The sequence below is a fragment of the Petaurus breviceps genome, unplaced genomic scaffold (assembly GCF_028583685.1).
Source record: "Petaurus breviceps papuanus isolate PSGF00001 unplaced genomic scaffold, PetGlider_PUasm1.0 103, whole genome shotgun sequence".
NCBI lineage: Eukaryota > Metazoa > Chordata > Mammalia > Diprotodontia > Petauridae > Petaurus > Petaurus breviceps.
The window spans coordinates 6,809,035-6,824,013 of NW_027185588.1; the positions used below are offsets into that span (position 1 = coordinate 6,809,035).

The window sequence follows — 14,979 nt, forward strand, 5'->3', positions numbered from 1 at the left end:
AGGAAGGAAGGAAGGAAGGAAGGAAGGAAGGAAGGAAGGAAGGAAGGAAGGAAGGAAGGAAGGAAGGAAGGAAGGAAAGAAGGGAAAACTCATTATAAATATATATAGTCTAGCAAAACAAGTTCTCATATTGGCCATGGCCAAAAATATATGTTTCTCTCTGAATCATTAGTTCATCACCTCCCTATCAGGAAGTGATTCATATGTTTCATCTTCAGTTTTCTGGACATTTGGTTGATTATTGTATTGATCAGAGTTCTAAAGCCTTTCAAATTTGTTTCTCTTCAAACATAAATTTTTCTCCTAGTTCTGATCACTTTACTCTGTATCAATTCATAGAGTTCTTCCCAGTTACCTCTGAAATTGTCTCTTTCATAATTTCTTATAGTATAATAATATTCCATTACATTCACATACCACAATTTCTTTGGCAACTCCTCAAAAACAGGGCGTCTGTTTAGTTTCCAATTTTTGACTACCACAAAAAGAGCTTCTATAACCATTTTTGCACACATAGGTCCCTTTCCTCATTCTTTGATCTCTTTGAGGTATAGGCCTAATAGTGGTATAGATAGGTCAAAGGCTATACACAGTCTAGTAATTTTTTGTACATCATTCCAAATTGCTTTCTAGAATGGCTAGAGCCAGGGGTGGGGAACCTGCCATAGTTTCCCCACCCCTGGGGGTAGACCAATACAAAGGCCCACCAACAGGGCATTAGTGTGCCTGTTTTGCTGCAGCATTTCAAACATTTGTCACTGACATCTTTTGTCATCTTTGCCCGTCTGATAGGTATGAAGAGGAACCTCAAAATTTCTTTTATTTGCATTTCTCTAATTATTAGCAATTTAAAGTATTTTTCATGTGGGTATTGATAGCTTGGACTTCTTTCTTCAAAAACTGCCTGATCACATCTATCAGAGATGTGACTATTAGAGAATGGCTTTGTCTTAAAAGTTTGATTTGCTCAAGATTGCCTAACAAGAGGGTTATGGAGGTTCTTATCTCTGCTGCCGTTTGCTATGGGACTGTTTGGGCCAAGACGAACACTTTATCTAATGGTGTTATTATTAGGAAAGGGGGAAAGACCCTCTTAAATGGTTTATGACAAATAAAATCAATAAGTTTCTTATATATCTTGTATATAAGACCTTTATCAGAGAAACTTATTGCAAAAATGTTTTTTCCATTTACCAGTTTTCTCATTTTTAACTAGATTAGATTTGTTTGTATAAAGCCTTTTTAATTTGATATAATCAAAATTGTCTATTTTATCTTGGTGTTCCTCTCTGTTTCTTTTGGTAATAAACTCTTCAGGCCAGCTAGGTGGTGCAGTGGAGAGTGTGCCAAGACTGGAGTCAGGTAAACTCATCTTCCTGGGTTCAAATCCAGCCCCAGACACTAGCTGTGTGACCCTGGGCAAGTCATTTAACCCTATCTGACTCAGTTTCCTCATCTGTAAAATAAGCTGAAGAAGGAAATGACAAACCAGTCCAGTATCTTTGCCAAGAAAACCCCAAATGGGGTCATGAAGAGCCAGATATGACTGAACAACAGAAATTAACCCTTCCCTTATCCACAGATCTGAAAGGAAATTTCTTCCATGCTTTTCTTTTTTTTTTGTGATATCACTTTTTATATCTAAATCATGAATCTACTTGGAGTTTGTCTTAGTATTGTAAAGTATAAAATGTTGACGTGGCCATCTTTTTTTTTCCACGTTATCTGTGAATCCAATATCAGTAAAATCTGTCTCACTCCACAAGCAGCTTCTGCCATGACCACAGAGTCAGACTCATAAAGAACACTGTTGCGGGGCGGCTAGGTGGCACAGTGAATAGAGCACTGGCCCTGGAGTCAGGAGGACCTGAGTTCAGATCTGGCCTCAGACACTTAACACAAAACTAGCCATGTGACCTTGGGCAAGTCACTTAACCCCAACTGCCCTCCCCCCCAAAAAAGAAAGAAAGAACACTGTAGCTTTTGGTAATCTCAAGCCAGTATCTCTCTACCAGAATTTTTGGTGGAGACCCCAACTCCATTTGTGTGCTAGCCTGTCATTCATTCTTCCCATCTGGTCAGTCCTACAGAGCATATCACATTTCTCACTATACTCAGCACAAAGCTGACGCACAGCTATTTTCAACTCGGCTGCTTCAGATCAGAGTCCAGGAGCAGCAGATCAATGTGGATGCAGATTTAGCCAGCCCAGAATCGAATTCCTTCATGTACCAGACTAGGCCGGATGAGCAGGTCACAGTAGAGATCTAATACCCCGATGCCCTTTGCAAGAGAATCTTCCCTTAATGATGTGCTCCCCATGGCTCCAAGCCTGCTCGTCCTTCTCAGCAGCTACGTAATGTACAAGCTGCTTCCTTGTTTTCTGGGCCAGTTCCATTTCCATTTTTTTCCAACAGTTTGAGGCAATTTAAGGCCAGATGCAAGTTGATTCTTAAGTATTCAGCTTCAAACACGGAAACTAATATGGCACATGTGCCACGGCCTCATTTACCGGGGCTAGGCTGCAACCCCTCAGTGTTCTTAAAGGTTTTTTGGGGGGTGGCTTTTCTCTCCCTCACCAGCTTTTTTCTCTGCATTGTTAGGGGCCTTTGATTAACACCCCATTTCCATGTAACCACTTAGTATCCATTAGCTTTTACGAAGGGTTGGTTAGTTTGTTGTCCTTCATGCTAGAAGAGGACCAGGATGACATCACCATGTTGGTGTCAAGGAACGGTGTTTCCGATTGAACTATTTGTACCCAAACTATGGCAGAGCTTTCTGAACTCATACTGGGCTGATCAGTCATAGACCTTTTATAAAGGGAAATTCACTTCAATGATAAAGGGTGCCCAAAAGTTTTAGGGCAACACAATTTGGCACAGTAGCTTAAAACTGTACTAAGAATTCTGGGACACCGTATAGCAAGAACAGAAGTATAAAAGGGACATGCACTGCTTTAGAACATCTTGGTCACTGGAGGGGACTTAGCTTAGTTCCTATGTAGCACTGGGTACACTAAGTTCATATACACAGCATGATACAGCATGAATGCCAAATGAATCATTGTCTCAGTTTTTGATGGTCTAGGTCCAGAAGGTCACTCTTTGATTCTCAGAGCATTGATGCTAGGCTGAGTACAACACTTGGCCACAATGACATTTAAAACTCACCGGGCCTTGAGGTTTCACTCTCTTCATCTAGAATGGAGAAGAAAAGACCAAAACAAAAAGGCCAAGAACTGAGGCCTGTTTTGGAGGCCACATGACCTTCTCCTTCCCATGTGGTTTCTCACTGGATACAGTGAACAAGGGAGTCATTGAGATCCATAGAGTAAATGAGACACAGAAAAACCGAGAAAGACTTACATGAACTGATGCAAAGTGAAATGAGCAGAACCAGACGGACACTACACAGTAACAGCAATACTGTGAGATGACCAGCTGTGAATGACTTAGCTATTCTCAGCAGTACAATGATCCAAGACAACTCTGAAGGATTTAGGATGAAAAATGCTATCCCTCCCCATAGAAAGAACTGATGGTGTCTGAATACAGATTGAAGCATACTTTTTTTAAACCTTTTTTTTCTTGAGGGTTTTTTTGTCTATGTTTTATTTCACAACACGATTAATTTGAAAATATGTTTTGCATGACTATACACACATACCCCACATTGAACTGCTTACCTTCTCAACGAGAGGGTTGGGAGTGGAAAGAGAGGAAAGGAGAGAATTTGGAACTGAAAGTTTTAAAAACAAATGTTAAAAACTATTTTTATATTTAATTGGGGAAAAATAAAATACGAAATAAAAAGAGAGTAACAACTCTGAAGTTATGGCAAAAGAAGTCATGGCTGAAGAGGATGAAGAGAATGCCATCCCAAAGCCTTTCCCCCAGTGGTTAGCTGATTGAGAACCAATCACAGAATTGCCTACACCTACTCCAAGTCTTTCTCTAAGGCACTTCTCTCACACTTCATCATAATTCTCCCAGAATCAAGGCCCCTAGTGTTCTCCATGTGGAAAGCTTGCATCAGCCAATGAAAGTGATGGCACCTGCTCATGTTTTATTGTTTTCAGTCTTCATGACCCCAGTTAGGGTTTTCTTGGCAAAGAGACTAGAGTGATTTGCCATTTCCTTCTCCAGCTCATTTTACAGATGAGGTAACTGAGGCAAACAGGGTTAAGTGACTTGCCCAGGGTCATGCAGCTACAGAGTGTCTGAAGTCAAATTTGAATTCTGGAAGATGAGTCTTCCTGACTCCAGGTCCAGCACAGTGCGCACTATGGTGCCACCTAGTGGCCCTTTCTGCTCATGTTATAAACACCCAATATGCTAGCATGGTTTGTACTTTCATCCCAAAGGCTCATACTTCTTAGAGTATTGATCCCAGTGTTTGGGAATGAATTTCTAATACACAAAGACTAAAGGACATACTTATATATGTAACTGTGTATAAATATGCTTCCCTAAAAAAATACACGGGCATATATATATACACATACATGCATATATGTGTGTGTGATATACATGTCCTATAGCAAGTAATATTGATTAATTTATGTTTTATGTACCATAGCAAATAATATTTTATTGAGGTTTTCCACCCTTAATATTTTTTCCAATTACATGTAAAGATAGTTTTCAATACACACTTTTATAAGATTTTGAGTTCCAAATTTTTCTCCTTCCTTCCCCTTTCCCCTCTCCCCTCCCCAAGACAGCATGCAATCCGATATAGGTTATACATGTACAATCATATTAAACATATTGCCACATTAATCATGTTGTGAAAGAAGAATCAGAACAAAAGGGAAAAACTATAAGAAAGGGAAAAAAAAGGTGAAAATAGACTGTTTTGATCTGCATTCAAACTCCAGAGTTCTTTCTCTGGATGTAGATAGCATTTTCCATTGTGAGTCTTTTGGACTTGTGATAGTGATCATGATAGTGCTGAGAAGACCTAAGTCTATCAAGGTCAGTCATCAAACAATGTGGTTGTTCCTGTGTACGATGTTCTCCTGGTTCTGCTCACTTCACTCAGCATCAGTTCATGTAAGTCTTTCCAGGTTTTTCTGAAACCTACCTGCTCATTGTTTCTTATAGCACAATAGTATTTCATTACATTCATATATCACAACTTGTTCAACCATTCCCCAATTGATGGGCATTCCCTTGATTTTCCATTCTTTGCCACCACAAAAGAGCTGCTTATAGCAAATAATATTGTTTAATTTGTACTCTGCAGAATGAAAAAGGATAGGACTTACCGTAGCAAAATTATAATTATTAAACAAATTATGGTAGTCATATTGTAATATGCCCTACAACAGAATCTGATGATTCTTAAATTATTTCTTCTCGACCTACTTTATAGGTCAATTGTTTGTGATACATATTCTAATTTTTCAATCTTTTAACTTTGCTCTAATAATGAGACACAGAGGATAGAGAACTAGACCTACAATCAGGAAGACGAGTTCAGATCCTGCCCCAGACACATACTAGGTCTATGGTGTTGGGCAAGTCATTTGACTCCTGTTTTCTCAATGGTAAAATGGGGATCATAAGATCACCTATCTCATAGGGCTATTGTGAGATCTGTAAAATAGGATAAGAATAGCACCTTCCTCCATAAGAAACAAATGGGATAATTTGTGTAAAGTACTCTGTAAATCTTAAGGTGACATATAAACCATAAAGTCCTCTTATTATCATTATATTTCTTGTTGTTTTATAGATTGAGTTTTGTTTGATCCATTCTGTTTTTCAGGGAGTTCGGTACTTAGGAAAGATTTCCATTTTTTATTCTAAACCATTTATTCTCCTTCCAAGTTTTTCTTCAGAGCTCTCATTTAAATTCTAGTTATATTTTGAAATGTTTTTCTTCATTCATTCTAGCTGCTCTCAGAGTCATTGTGGCCAAGCCTTCCTTTCTCAGAGGTTCTACTAACCCTTGTGAAGATGCTCTCTTCTGGGTTTATGTCCTGGGCTTCTCTTAACCAGTCATATTTCTTCAGTAGGATTGATGTTTTCTTCTGTTTACACAAATCTCCAGCCTCAGAGCCTCATTTTCTGGATTGTGCTAGGGTTAGGTGTTGCCCCACAGTTGCACTCTTAGATGGAGTGGGCAGGCCCTGGTTGGTACTGTGACCACTGTGGTTTGAACATTTCTGAAGTTCTGGCTGCAGTGGTTGGCACCAGACCCGGCCCCCTGCCCAAACCTCTGGCTTTTGCCTCTTTCCTGTTGTCCCAATTTGGGCAGTTGGCCTTATCACTACCTATCTCCTTTTCCTTATGCAGTCTCCAACCCAGAATTGGCTCTGTTCCCTCCATGGACTGTTGAAGATCTTGCTTGGCTCAGGTTTCCTACAAAGCCCCCCACATGTGTACATGGTTGTTGAGATGCCCTTGTCTCCTGCTTGTCAGAAGTGTGCACTCCCCCCAACCCCAAACTCTTGTCTTCCTTGGTAGTAACCAACAGGGGCTTGGTTCTGTTGCCCCAACAGACTAGTGCCAAGGTCCTGCTGGCTTTAGGTTCTGATCACTCACAGCTCACAATGACTTCTGCCTTTCTTGGTGTGTCGTCGATCTTGGTGCGTCGCTGATCTTGGTGCATCCACATGTCTCAGGGTCTGTGAGATGGGTTTGGGTTTGAGCCCCATGGAGAGTTCATAGATTTTGCAGGCTTCATGCTGGCTTCCTTCCGTCTTCCACCTGCAGGCTTCTGGATATGTTGGGCAGTCCTGGACTAGATGGAGGAGTTGACCATGTCTCTAATCATGGTCATTGTTCTATCCGGTGCCTTTTTGATGTCTGTTGGAGCATAATTGGGCGATCTGGTTTCTAGGACGCTGAGGTGAGGAGTGTATTCCAGGTATGAGGGATAGTCTGTAAAAAGGCCTGGAGACAGAGATGACAGTCTGAATTGGGGGATTTGGAAGAACACTGAATAGACAAGTTTGGCTTGAAGGGGAATTAATAATAAACCTAGAAAGATAGCCTAGAGCCAGATTGTAAAAGGTTCATTATGATGTCAATCAACCAATCAATCAATCAACAGGCATTGATTAAGTGCCTACTGTATGCCTGGCATTGCACTAGGCCCTAGAATACAAATATAAAAAATGAAACAATCTCTGCTCTCAAAGTGCTTCCATCCTCACTGGGTGTATGTAGGACATACATTGTCAAGAGAAGAAATGCAAGCTATTTAAATGGAAAGAGTGTGGAAGTTTAGCAGTTGGGGGGATTAGGAAAGGGAGGAAAGAACAGCTTTGCTGCAGTGAGGGTCCATTTGGAATGATTTAAATAGAATTCATTGAATTGAATTCAAATTATTGAACATTAATTTATAATGTACCCAATTAGCAAGCTTGTAGGGCTTCCTCCAGCTGTTTAGCAGCAAGCTAGTAGGAGCAGGGGAGATAGATGATAAGAATAAGAGTAATGTGGGACTGAGATTTGGAAAGGAATAATAGACATAGGACAAAAGGGGCAGAGGGATTTGAGAGTAAAGGCCAGCACAGAGTTGAGTTTGCTAACTAGAAAGTATAATTTAGAAAGGGAGGAAAGTGGCCAAGGATGGGGCATCGCCAGGGAGAAGATAGATCTAGGAAAGGTCTGGTAGGTAGAAATATGAGAGAGAAAAAGATCCAGAAGATTTGTTCACTATAGACCAGGAATTCCAGAGGGCACAGTGAATGGAATGGCCAGGATGGGATAGGATATAGGTAGTGAAGAGCTGAGAAAATTGAGGATGAGATAGCAGGAAGGGGGTATGGGGGTTGGTTTGCTTCTATGTGGCTCCCATGACTGAGTAACATAGGGAGAGAGAATGAAACAGGGGGCAGTAGTAGTGGATGAACAATCAAACCCACTGTCTGGAAGAGGTATTACTGAACAAGGGCCAGGCGTGTAGAGCCTTGGAAGGAGCAAAGAGAAGAGAAGGCACCCTCCATTAATTTCTAGGGTGTGCTGAAAACCACCTGCCCAGTATCTGGAAGTGTCTTCTAGACCCTTACAGGTGATTCTAAAGATGGAGAAGAGTTCCAAGCCCTGGAGCAGCTTGGTGGGGGAAGGAAAGAAGCCTAACCACCATCCCCATCTCTAGTCTCTCTTCCTCCATCCCTTCTTCAGGGGTGGCCTGAACCAGTTTCCTAAAAAGTCCAGTTTTAATGGTTCCTTCACTGTTCAGTCATCTTCCATGGTTCCCCATGGCTCACAACATCGAATGGGTTCCTTCCCCTGTCCCCATTTTTGTTTCTCTCCTCCACCATTAGAAATACAAATTCCTGGAGAGAAGGAACCATCATGTTTTTTGCTTTTGTATCCCTAGCATTTAGCAAAGTGCCTGGCATACAGTAAACACCAGCGCAAAGTCCAGACTCCTCAGGATGATGTTACAAGGGCAAGCAGAGCAGCCAAGCAGAAGCATTGGCCGGCTAAGTGAAGCCACGGCCAGTCTGACAGCCATCTCCCTTCAGACCACGATGAAGACAAAGCAGGAACCTTCCAAGTGAGTTCTTCTCCATTAGAGTGGAGGGCAGGGACTCTCTTTGGTCTCTTGTGTATCTCCAGTGCTTAGCATAGAGCCTGACACATGTTCATTCCCGGCCCTCACCCCCACCTCAACATAAACTCCTGGAGGGCAAGCAATTTTTCAGCCCACAGTGCCTAGGACGTGGTGGTTATTTTTGTTCAAGGACTTTTCGGTTGTGTCCAATTCTCAAGACTCCATTTGGGGTTTTCTTGGCAAAGACACTGGCATGGTTTGCCAGTTTCCTCCTCCAGCTCATTTTACAGATAAGGAAACTGAGGCAGAGTTAAGTGACTTGATCAGGGTCACACAGCTAGGAAGTGTCTGAGGCCAGTGAGGGTCTCCCTCGTTCCAAGCCCAGTGCTCTATCCAGTGTGCCACCTAGCTGCCCTTTTAGGGCTTCCTGGATGCTCTACTGGACTGGAAAGGAACGACTGTAGGTGGCTGCGTCTCAGTTTTCCTGTCTGTAGAAGAAGACTCCACACCTAGCACATTTAAGGTCCTGGGAATTCTAAAATGCACGCCGGGAAGGCAGAGCCATGTGTGTGTGGTGGGATGAGTGATGGGAAGAAGAAAGGAAAGGAAGACTACTACTCCCAGAACGCCGTGCAAGTTCACGCCCCTTTCGACATTGGGAAAAGGGGGCGGAGACAAGGATTGGTTGGCGGATGGGCGCCCATTAGCCTTTGAGTTTTCCTTTCGTAAGAACCCCGTTGCCTACTGGGAGGAGTTGCAAGCAAGTCTCATGGGCTGAGCTGCGTGACGGGAATTGTAGTCTCTCCTGAAAGGACGGTGAGGGGAGGGCTACGCAGATTTATCCAATAAGAAGAGTAGTTGTTTTGAGTGGCGGGCGTTCTCACCTCTGAGAATAAAGGTGCCCGTATTCCTGCCGAGAAGGCGGGATTTCCTGTAGCGGAAGGGTGGTGAGACGTCGCACGCCACAGCAGTATTTCCTTTTGCGGGTTGGCGGGGCGTGAGGCAGCAGCACCATGAAGGCCTCGGGCACCGTAAGCGTCCTGCGCCGGGGCTGGGACTGGGAGTGGGGCCGGTCCTGAGGGAAAGGGGTGGGAGGGGGAAGCCGTCCTGGAGGCCCGCCGTTCGGACAGGCTGGCTCGTGGTGAGGCTGACGGGCCGGGCCGCGCGGCAGGCGGCACGGGCCAACATGGCGGCTCCGCGTGGAGCCCTTAGAGCCGCAGAGGGGGAAGGCGGCTCCTGGAGATTTCCTTCTTCTTGTCGGGCTGGGGAGCCCCGCGGACAGTCATGGGTCTACCCTGTCTCTGGGCATGCATCTCGGAGAGATCTGGACTCAGCCTTGAGTTCGAGTCCTAGCCGTGCTGTCCTGGGTGATCTACTCTAAAACCAGGGGTAGGTGGGAGCGGGCTGGCCCCCTAAGACAGTGGGAGGAGAGGCCGGCCCTGAGCTGTCCCTGGGTGTTTATAGGAGAGGCGGTGGTCTGACGGCCTCCTGGAGCCCCTTGATACCTGCAGCTTTGTTCTGCCCTGTCTCAGTCAGTAGGACCTCCTGCTCAGACATCAGTCGGGCCTGGTTCGCTCTCCTGGGTTGTAACCGAAAACCCTCCTTTTGGCCTCACCGGGGAAAGGCAAGAGCCCCCCTGAAGTTAAGGGGCAGGGGAGCCCAGGTCTGTGACGTCATGTTAAAATGCATTAAGAAAGGCAGCGTGGAAGCTGGAAGTGGGCCCTCTTGGGGACAGTGCCCTGGCTGGTGGCTTGCGGTTGTGTAGACAGCGCGCCAGCCCGTGGTTTGAGCCCCTTTTCCATATAAGCCTGTTGTTTGGCAGGAAAGCCCTCGGGGTGTGTATCTGACCCTGTGACCCGAGAGCTGGTGCCCCTGCTCTGTAAGGAGGAAGCTGGAGGTTTATTTCTAGGCTCTTTATCTTATGACTCCCCTTATGGGGCAGCTGCTAAGTAAACCCCCTGCCTCCACGCGTCACTGGGTGGGGGGGGGGGCATGTTTATACCCTGGTGTTCTCTGTCATTCCAGCTGAGAGAGTATAAGGTAGTTGGGCGCTGCCTGCCCACTCCCAAGAGCCCGGTGCCGCCTCTTTATCGCATGCGGATCTTTGCTCCTAATCATGTGGTAGCGAAGTCCCGGTTCTGGTACTTCGTTTCCCAGCTGAAAAAGATGAAGAAGTCTTCTGGAGAAATCGTATACTGTGGACAGGTACCTGCCTGACCTCCCTGGAGAAACTGGAGTGGGTGGGGCCACTGGCATCTTTCCTGTTCACTCCTGCCCTCCCAAGTTAGCTTGATTTCTGTTAACCTAATGGAGCCTTCTTTCAGGGAAAGTTTGGTCATGTCTGGTGCTGAGGTAAGTGAAAAATGTTTAAAGATTCTTAGGTATTTTTGTATTCTCTTTATTTAATAGGTCTTTGAAAAGTCCCCTCTTAGAGTGAAGAACTTTGGCATCTGGCTGCGTTATGATTCCAGGAGTGGGACCCACAACATGTACAGGGAGTACAGGGACCTGACCACTGCTGGTGCCGTCACTCAGTGCTGTAAGGACATTCTAAGCTGACCTGTGTTTGGGGTCTCATCAAATACTCCAAAAGAGGCATATTTGGGGTTTTTCTATCCATTTATTTCATTTTACAACAGTTGCTCTGTAAATGAATGATTTTTTAAAATTACTGATCACCAGTTTCTTGGATCATATTCTCTGACGTGTTCTTTAAGAGTTTGTGCAAAGGACAGTTTGAGAATGTCCCATTAGCACAAGAAGCCACAGTGGCACTGGTGTTTATCTTGGGAGAGTCTCCTGAGCAGAAGGAGGCATCTCACAGAAATGCTCGACATGATTGGTTAGATCTTGGTCTGAGGGGCAGAGGTAGGATTCCTAAATGTGCTAGGACTACTCTTCCTCTACTTCAATCCAAATTTTTGGAGCATCTGATTTTGTCTGGGACTTTTTATGGATTAAGATTTCAAGAGTAGTCAGATTGAATTCCGCAACACCACCTGGTCCGCCTGTTGCTGTGGGTGGCTACTCACCAGGCCTTTTGAGTCTCCCTTTGTGGCAGAGGTTGATGATTACTCAACAACTGAGGTGTAGGCAGTAAACTGGGCACCTCTAAAATGCCAAGAGGTACTGGCTTGCCTGGCAAGTTCCACTTTTTACAATTTAGGCAGTGATTTCTAAGTTGATGACAGGACCAACATTTGAGAATTGGTTTGTAGCTAGATCCTAAATATAGGACGAGTGTTTGTTACCTTCCTTTAAGCCCTTGAAAATCCTAGGGAAGGGCATTGTGAGTGTAGAAAAGAGAAGGGGAGCTAGGTTCTCAGTGACAGGAAGGCCTGGTTTAAAAGCCTGGCACTTTGACCTCTCAGAAAGCTGTTACTTGTTGACCTTCATGGGGGCGGGGTGTCTTGGATCCTGAGGAAGGTTTCTGATAGCAATCAGGAGTAGCTCCCAAAATAAAGGAGAAGTTAAGGGATGCTTCAAGCCTGTTAGGTGCTTTATAATCTGTCTCGGTCAGTTCTTGGGGCAACCCCTTGGCTGATCACTACAAGCTCTTGGTGAGGAAACTGAGGCCCAAATGGCCTTCCTTCAGTTGGGCTAACAAACCGGAAGGGGACAGCAAGGACTTGGAGCATTCTTTTCACTAACCTTACAGTTATGTTGCTCATAAGATTTAAGAGCTGGAAGTGTCAGGCTAGCCTCAGCCTTCTATTTGCCTTTAGCTCTGTTCTGCATTCTTCTGGTGCCTGGCACAGGAATTGTCAGTGTCTGCAGAGGGTGCTTTCTCTCCTGCACACCTGATTTTATAGATGCTTCAAAGGTTCCACAAAGTCACTGTCATTGACCTTTGGTAGCAGTCATCTCTGGAAGCCAGATGCAGCAGTTGGCACTTTTCACAGCTTTATCTTTACAGACAGAAATGCACATTTATAGACTTAAATTGTACATTAGGAAAATTTCAGCCCCCAAATGACCATCTAGGGGCTTAACTGACACAACTTCCAACAATAAATCACACCCGCTCACAGTTCTGTGCTCAGATGAGACAGCAGTAAAAATGTCTTCACCATTCTGTGGGAGGAATATAATAACATAAGCAGGCCCTTGGCCCTGGAATAGCAGGGATGCATCTAGAGATAGGCCTGTCTGTGCCCAAGAGGTTACTTAGCATTGCTTTTCCTTAAAGGAGAGATAAGAATTCAGTGAGAAATGATGGAGGTTGGGGGGGTGGGTAGAGTTGTCTCCGTACCATTCCATGGAGGGAGATAAGGCTTGAGGAAGGCGCTGCCCCTTGGGAGAGGCCCTTTGAACTAGAGCCAGTAGGTAGTGAGGGCTGACTGCACAGACCCTAGGGCCTTTCTCCTGTGTATTGCACCCAAACCCCAAAAGATCTTTGTTTCTTCTTAACAATGATCTTTTATTGGGTGCAGACAGTAAATGGGCCTCGTCGCCTTTCTGGAGCTGATGAAAGTGCTCCAGAAAGTGAAATGGTGGGTTCTACACTCCCAAGAGACCATGGCCCTTTTGGGGCTGACCCCAGGATTGTCAGGTACAGGAAGCATTTGTCCTAGTCAGACTTGATGGAAATTCAGTTCCCTCATCCATCTCTGAAGGCAGAACTAGAAAGATCCTTCCTGTAGGTCAGCTGAGAGTCTTATGGACATTGAAAATCAGATCTAGTCCATGTAGTTGACAGTCCGCAAGAGGTTGGAGTGGGGCAAAAAAATCAAGTGCAGGTGAGGAAATTAGTCCAATGAGACAACTTTGGGATAGGAGGGGAGTGACAGCTTAATGGAAGAGGTTGGTGTTTGAGGGGGTTCTGACTAAACTGGGCCCAGGAGTGGGCAGTGTGTCTTCTGGGATGAGCCAGAGCACAGATCTAGCTGTCCTAATGGTCTGATGCAGTTTCTTCCCCCAAGCGTTGAGTTAATTTTAGGGCTTGTTTAGAAGGGAATGAGCCAGTCATGGAAATTTCCCCCCAAAAAAAACCTATAATGGGGGGGGCAGCTAGGAGGCCCTGAGTTCAAATGTGGCCACTTGATACTTACTGTGTGACCCTGGGCAAGTCACTTAACACTTTGTTAAAATAAGTGTGTGTATGAGAATGTTTTTATTTATAAAGTGAATGTCACACTGGCCTAGTTTGAGGACTGTTAGAAAATAGGTTAGTCCCTGTTTTCAACCATCTATGGTTATCTTTGCAGACCGAGATATGGGAGCCCGTCACCGTGCCCGGGCCCACTCCATCCAGATCATGAAAGTGGAAGAAATTCCTGCCAGCAAATGCCGCCGGCCCGCAGTCAAGCAGTTTCACGTAAGTGAAATCTAAGATATGTCAGGGTATCCCTGAAGGGGATCTTCCCAGTTCAGGCCTCATCTATAAAATGGGCAAAAAGGTGGGGAGGGGGTAGTTTCTAAGCTTTCCACTTCTCTAGGACCCTCAGTTAAATAGCCAGACTTGCAGTAAGTGATTTCTCAGGTCTTGCTGAGCTCTTTGGAGGGCTTAGTGAGTATTTTCCTGAGGCTGCCCTCAGTGTAACCATACTGATAGAATTACATGTTCGGAAAGAGATACTTAGGAAATACTGGATCAGTCAACCCTTGGTCACTGTGGCCATGATCAGTCTATATGAACAGGCTTCTCCTGAGACAGTAAGCAGACTCAGTGAGTGGCAGGTCACATGACAGTAACATCTCGCACTTCCCTGTTTTCTCATTACAAAGTGTTTTTACTGTCTTGACACCTGGGTACTCATGGTGGCCCAGTGAGAGACACGCGCACACGGAGTGCAGTATTATCACACCCAGCTAACAGATGAGGAAACAAATTCTCAGTCAGATGGCTTATCCAGGGTCCACACGACAGATCCAAGCTGCCAGCTGGGGTGTTGGTGGTTGACAGGGCTGTGATTTGTAACCCTTTAAATTGATTGAGAAGCCCAGATGGGTGAGATGAGACATCCTCAGCTTACCAGTGCCTGCCAGAGTAAACTGCCTGGGGCAGCAGCTACTCTGCCCTGGTAAATAACTGGCTAGATAGTGAGTGTGCTGCTGAAGTCTAGGTGGAGACCAGGGAGTGGGGCAGCGCCAAGGGGGGCCTCTAACACTCTCGTTTGACTTGCAGGACTCCAAAATCAAGTTCCCTCTGCCCCACAGAGTTCTGCGTCGCCAGCACAAGCCACGCTTTACTACCAAGAGGCCCAACACCTTCTTCTGAGATTAGAGACAATGAGGCACCTGTTTGGTTTAAATAAATTTCTCAATTGGAAATCCAGAGCAGACTGATTTTTAGTCTATTGTTGACTGGAGAGTGTGGACCAGGGCTGGGGAGCAAGGGCAGCTTCTTACTATGGGGCAGTTGAGTTGACTGAGTTAGTCCTAGCATCTCATTTTTGTGACTTAACAGCCCTGTAACGTAGCTGTCATGTTGTGCAGATGAAGAAGTAGACGTGGAGAAAA

General features: G+C 44.9%; 1 protein-coding gene, 1 non-coding gene and 1 pseudogene across 2 annotated transcripts in view; 2 read left to right on the plus strand and 1 right to left on the minus strand.

Annotated features, from left to right (window-relative positions):
* RPL18A (ribosomal protein L18a) overlaps positions 1-14,794 on the plus strand; it is a 95,510-nt gene extending 80,716 nt beyond the window's left edge. Inside the window, exons 2-6 of the mRNA XM_069105469.1 lie at positions 9,494-9,548; positions 10,543-10,722; positions 10,927-11,056; positions 13,725-13,834; positions 14,645-14,794. Of these exons, the coding sequence (XP_068961570.1) occupies positions 9,531-9,548; positions 10,543-10,722; positions 10,927-11,056; positions 13,725-13,834; positions 14,645-14,737 (531 nt within the window). The 5' untranslated portion in view covers positions 9,494-9,530 and the 3' untranslated portion in view covers positions 14,738-14,794. The remainder of the gene's footprint in view (positions 1-9,493; positions 9,549-10,542; positions 10,723-10,926; positions 11,057-13,724; positions 13,835-14,644) is intronic.
* LOC138176801 (IST1 homolog) lies at positions 1,655-6,627 on the minus strand (annotated as a pseudogene).
* LOC138143138 (small nucleolar RNA SNORA68) lies at positions 12,889-13,025 on the plus strand. Its single transcript, XR_011163625.1, has one exon. It is a non-coding gene; the product is annotated as a small nucleolar RNA SNORA68 (small nucleolar RNA).
* Positions 14,795-14,979: the final 185 nt, after the last annotated feature.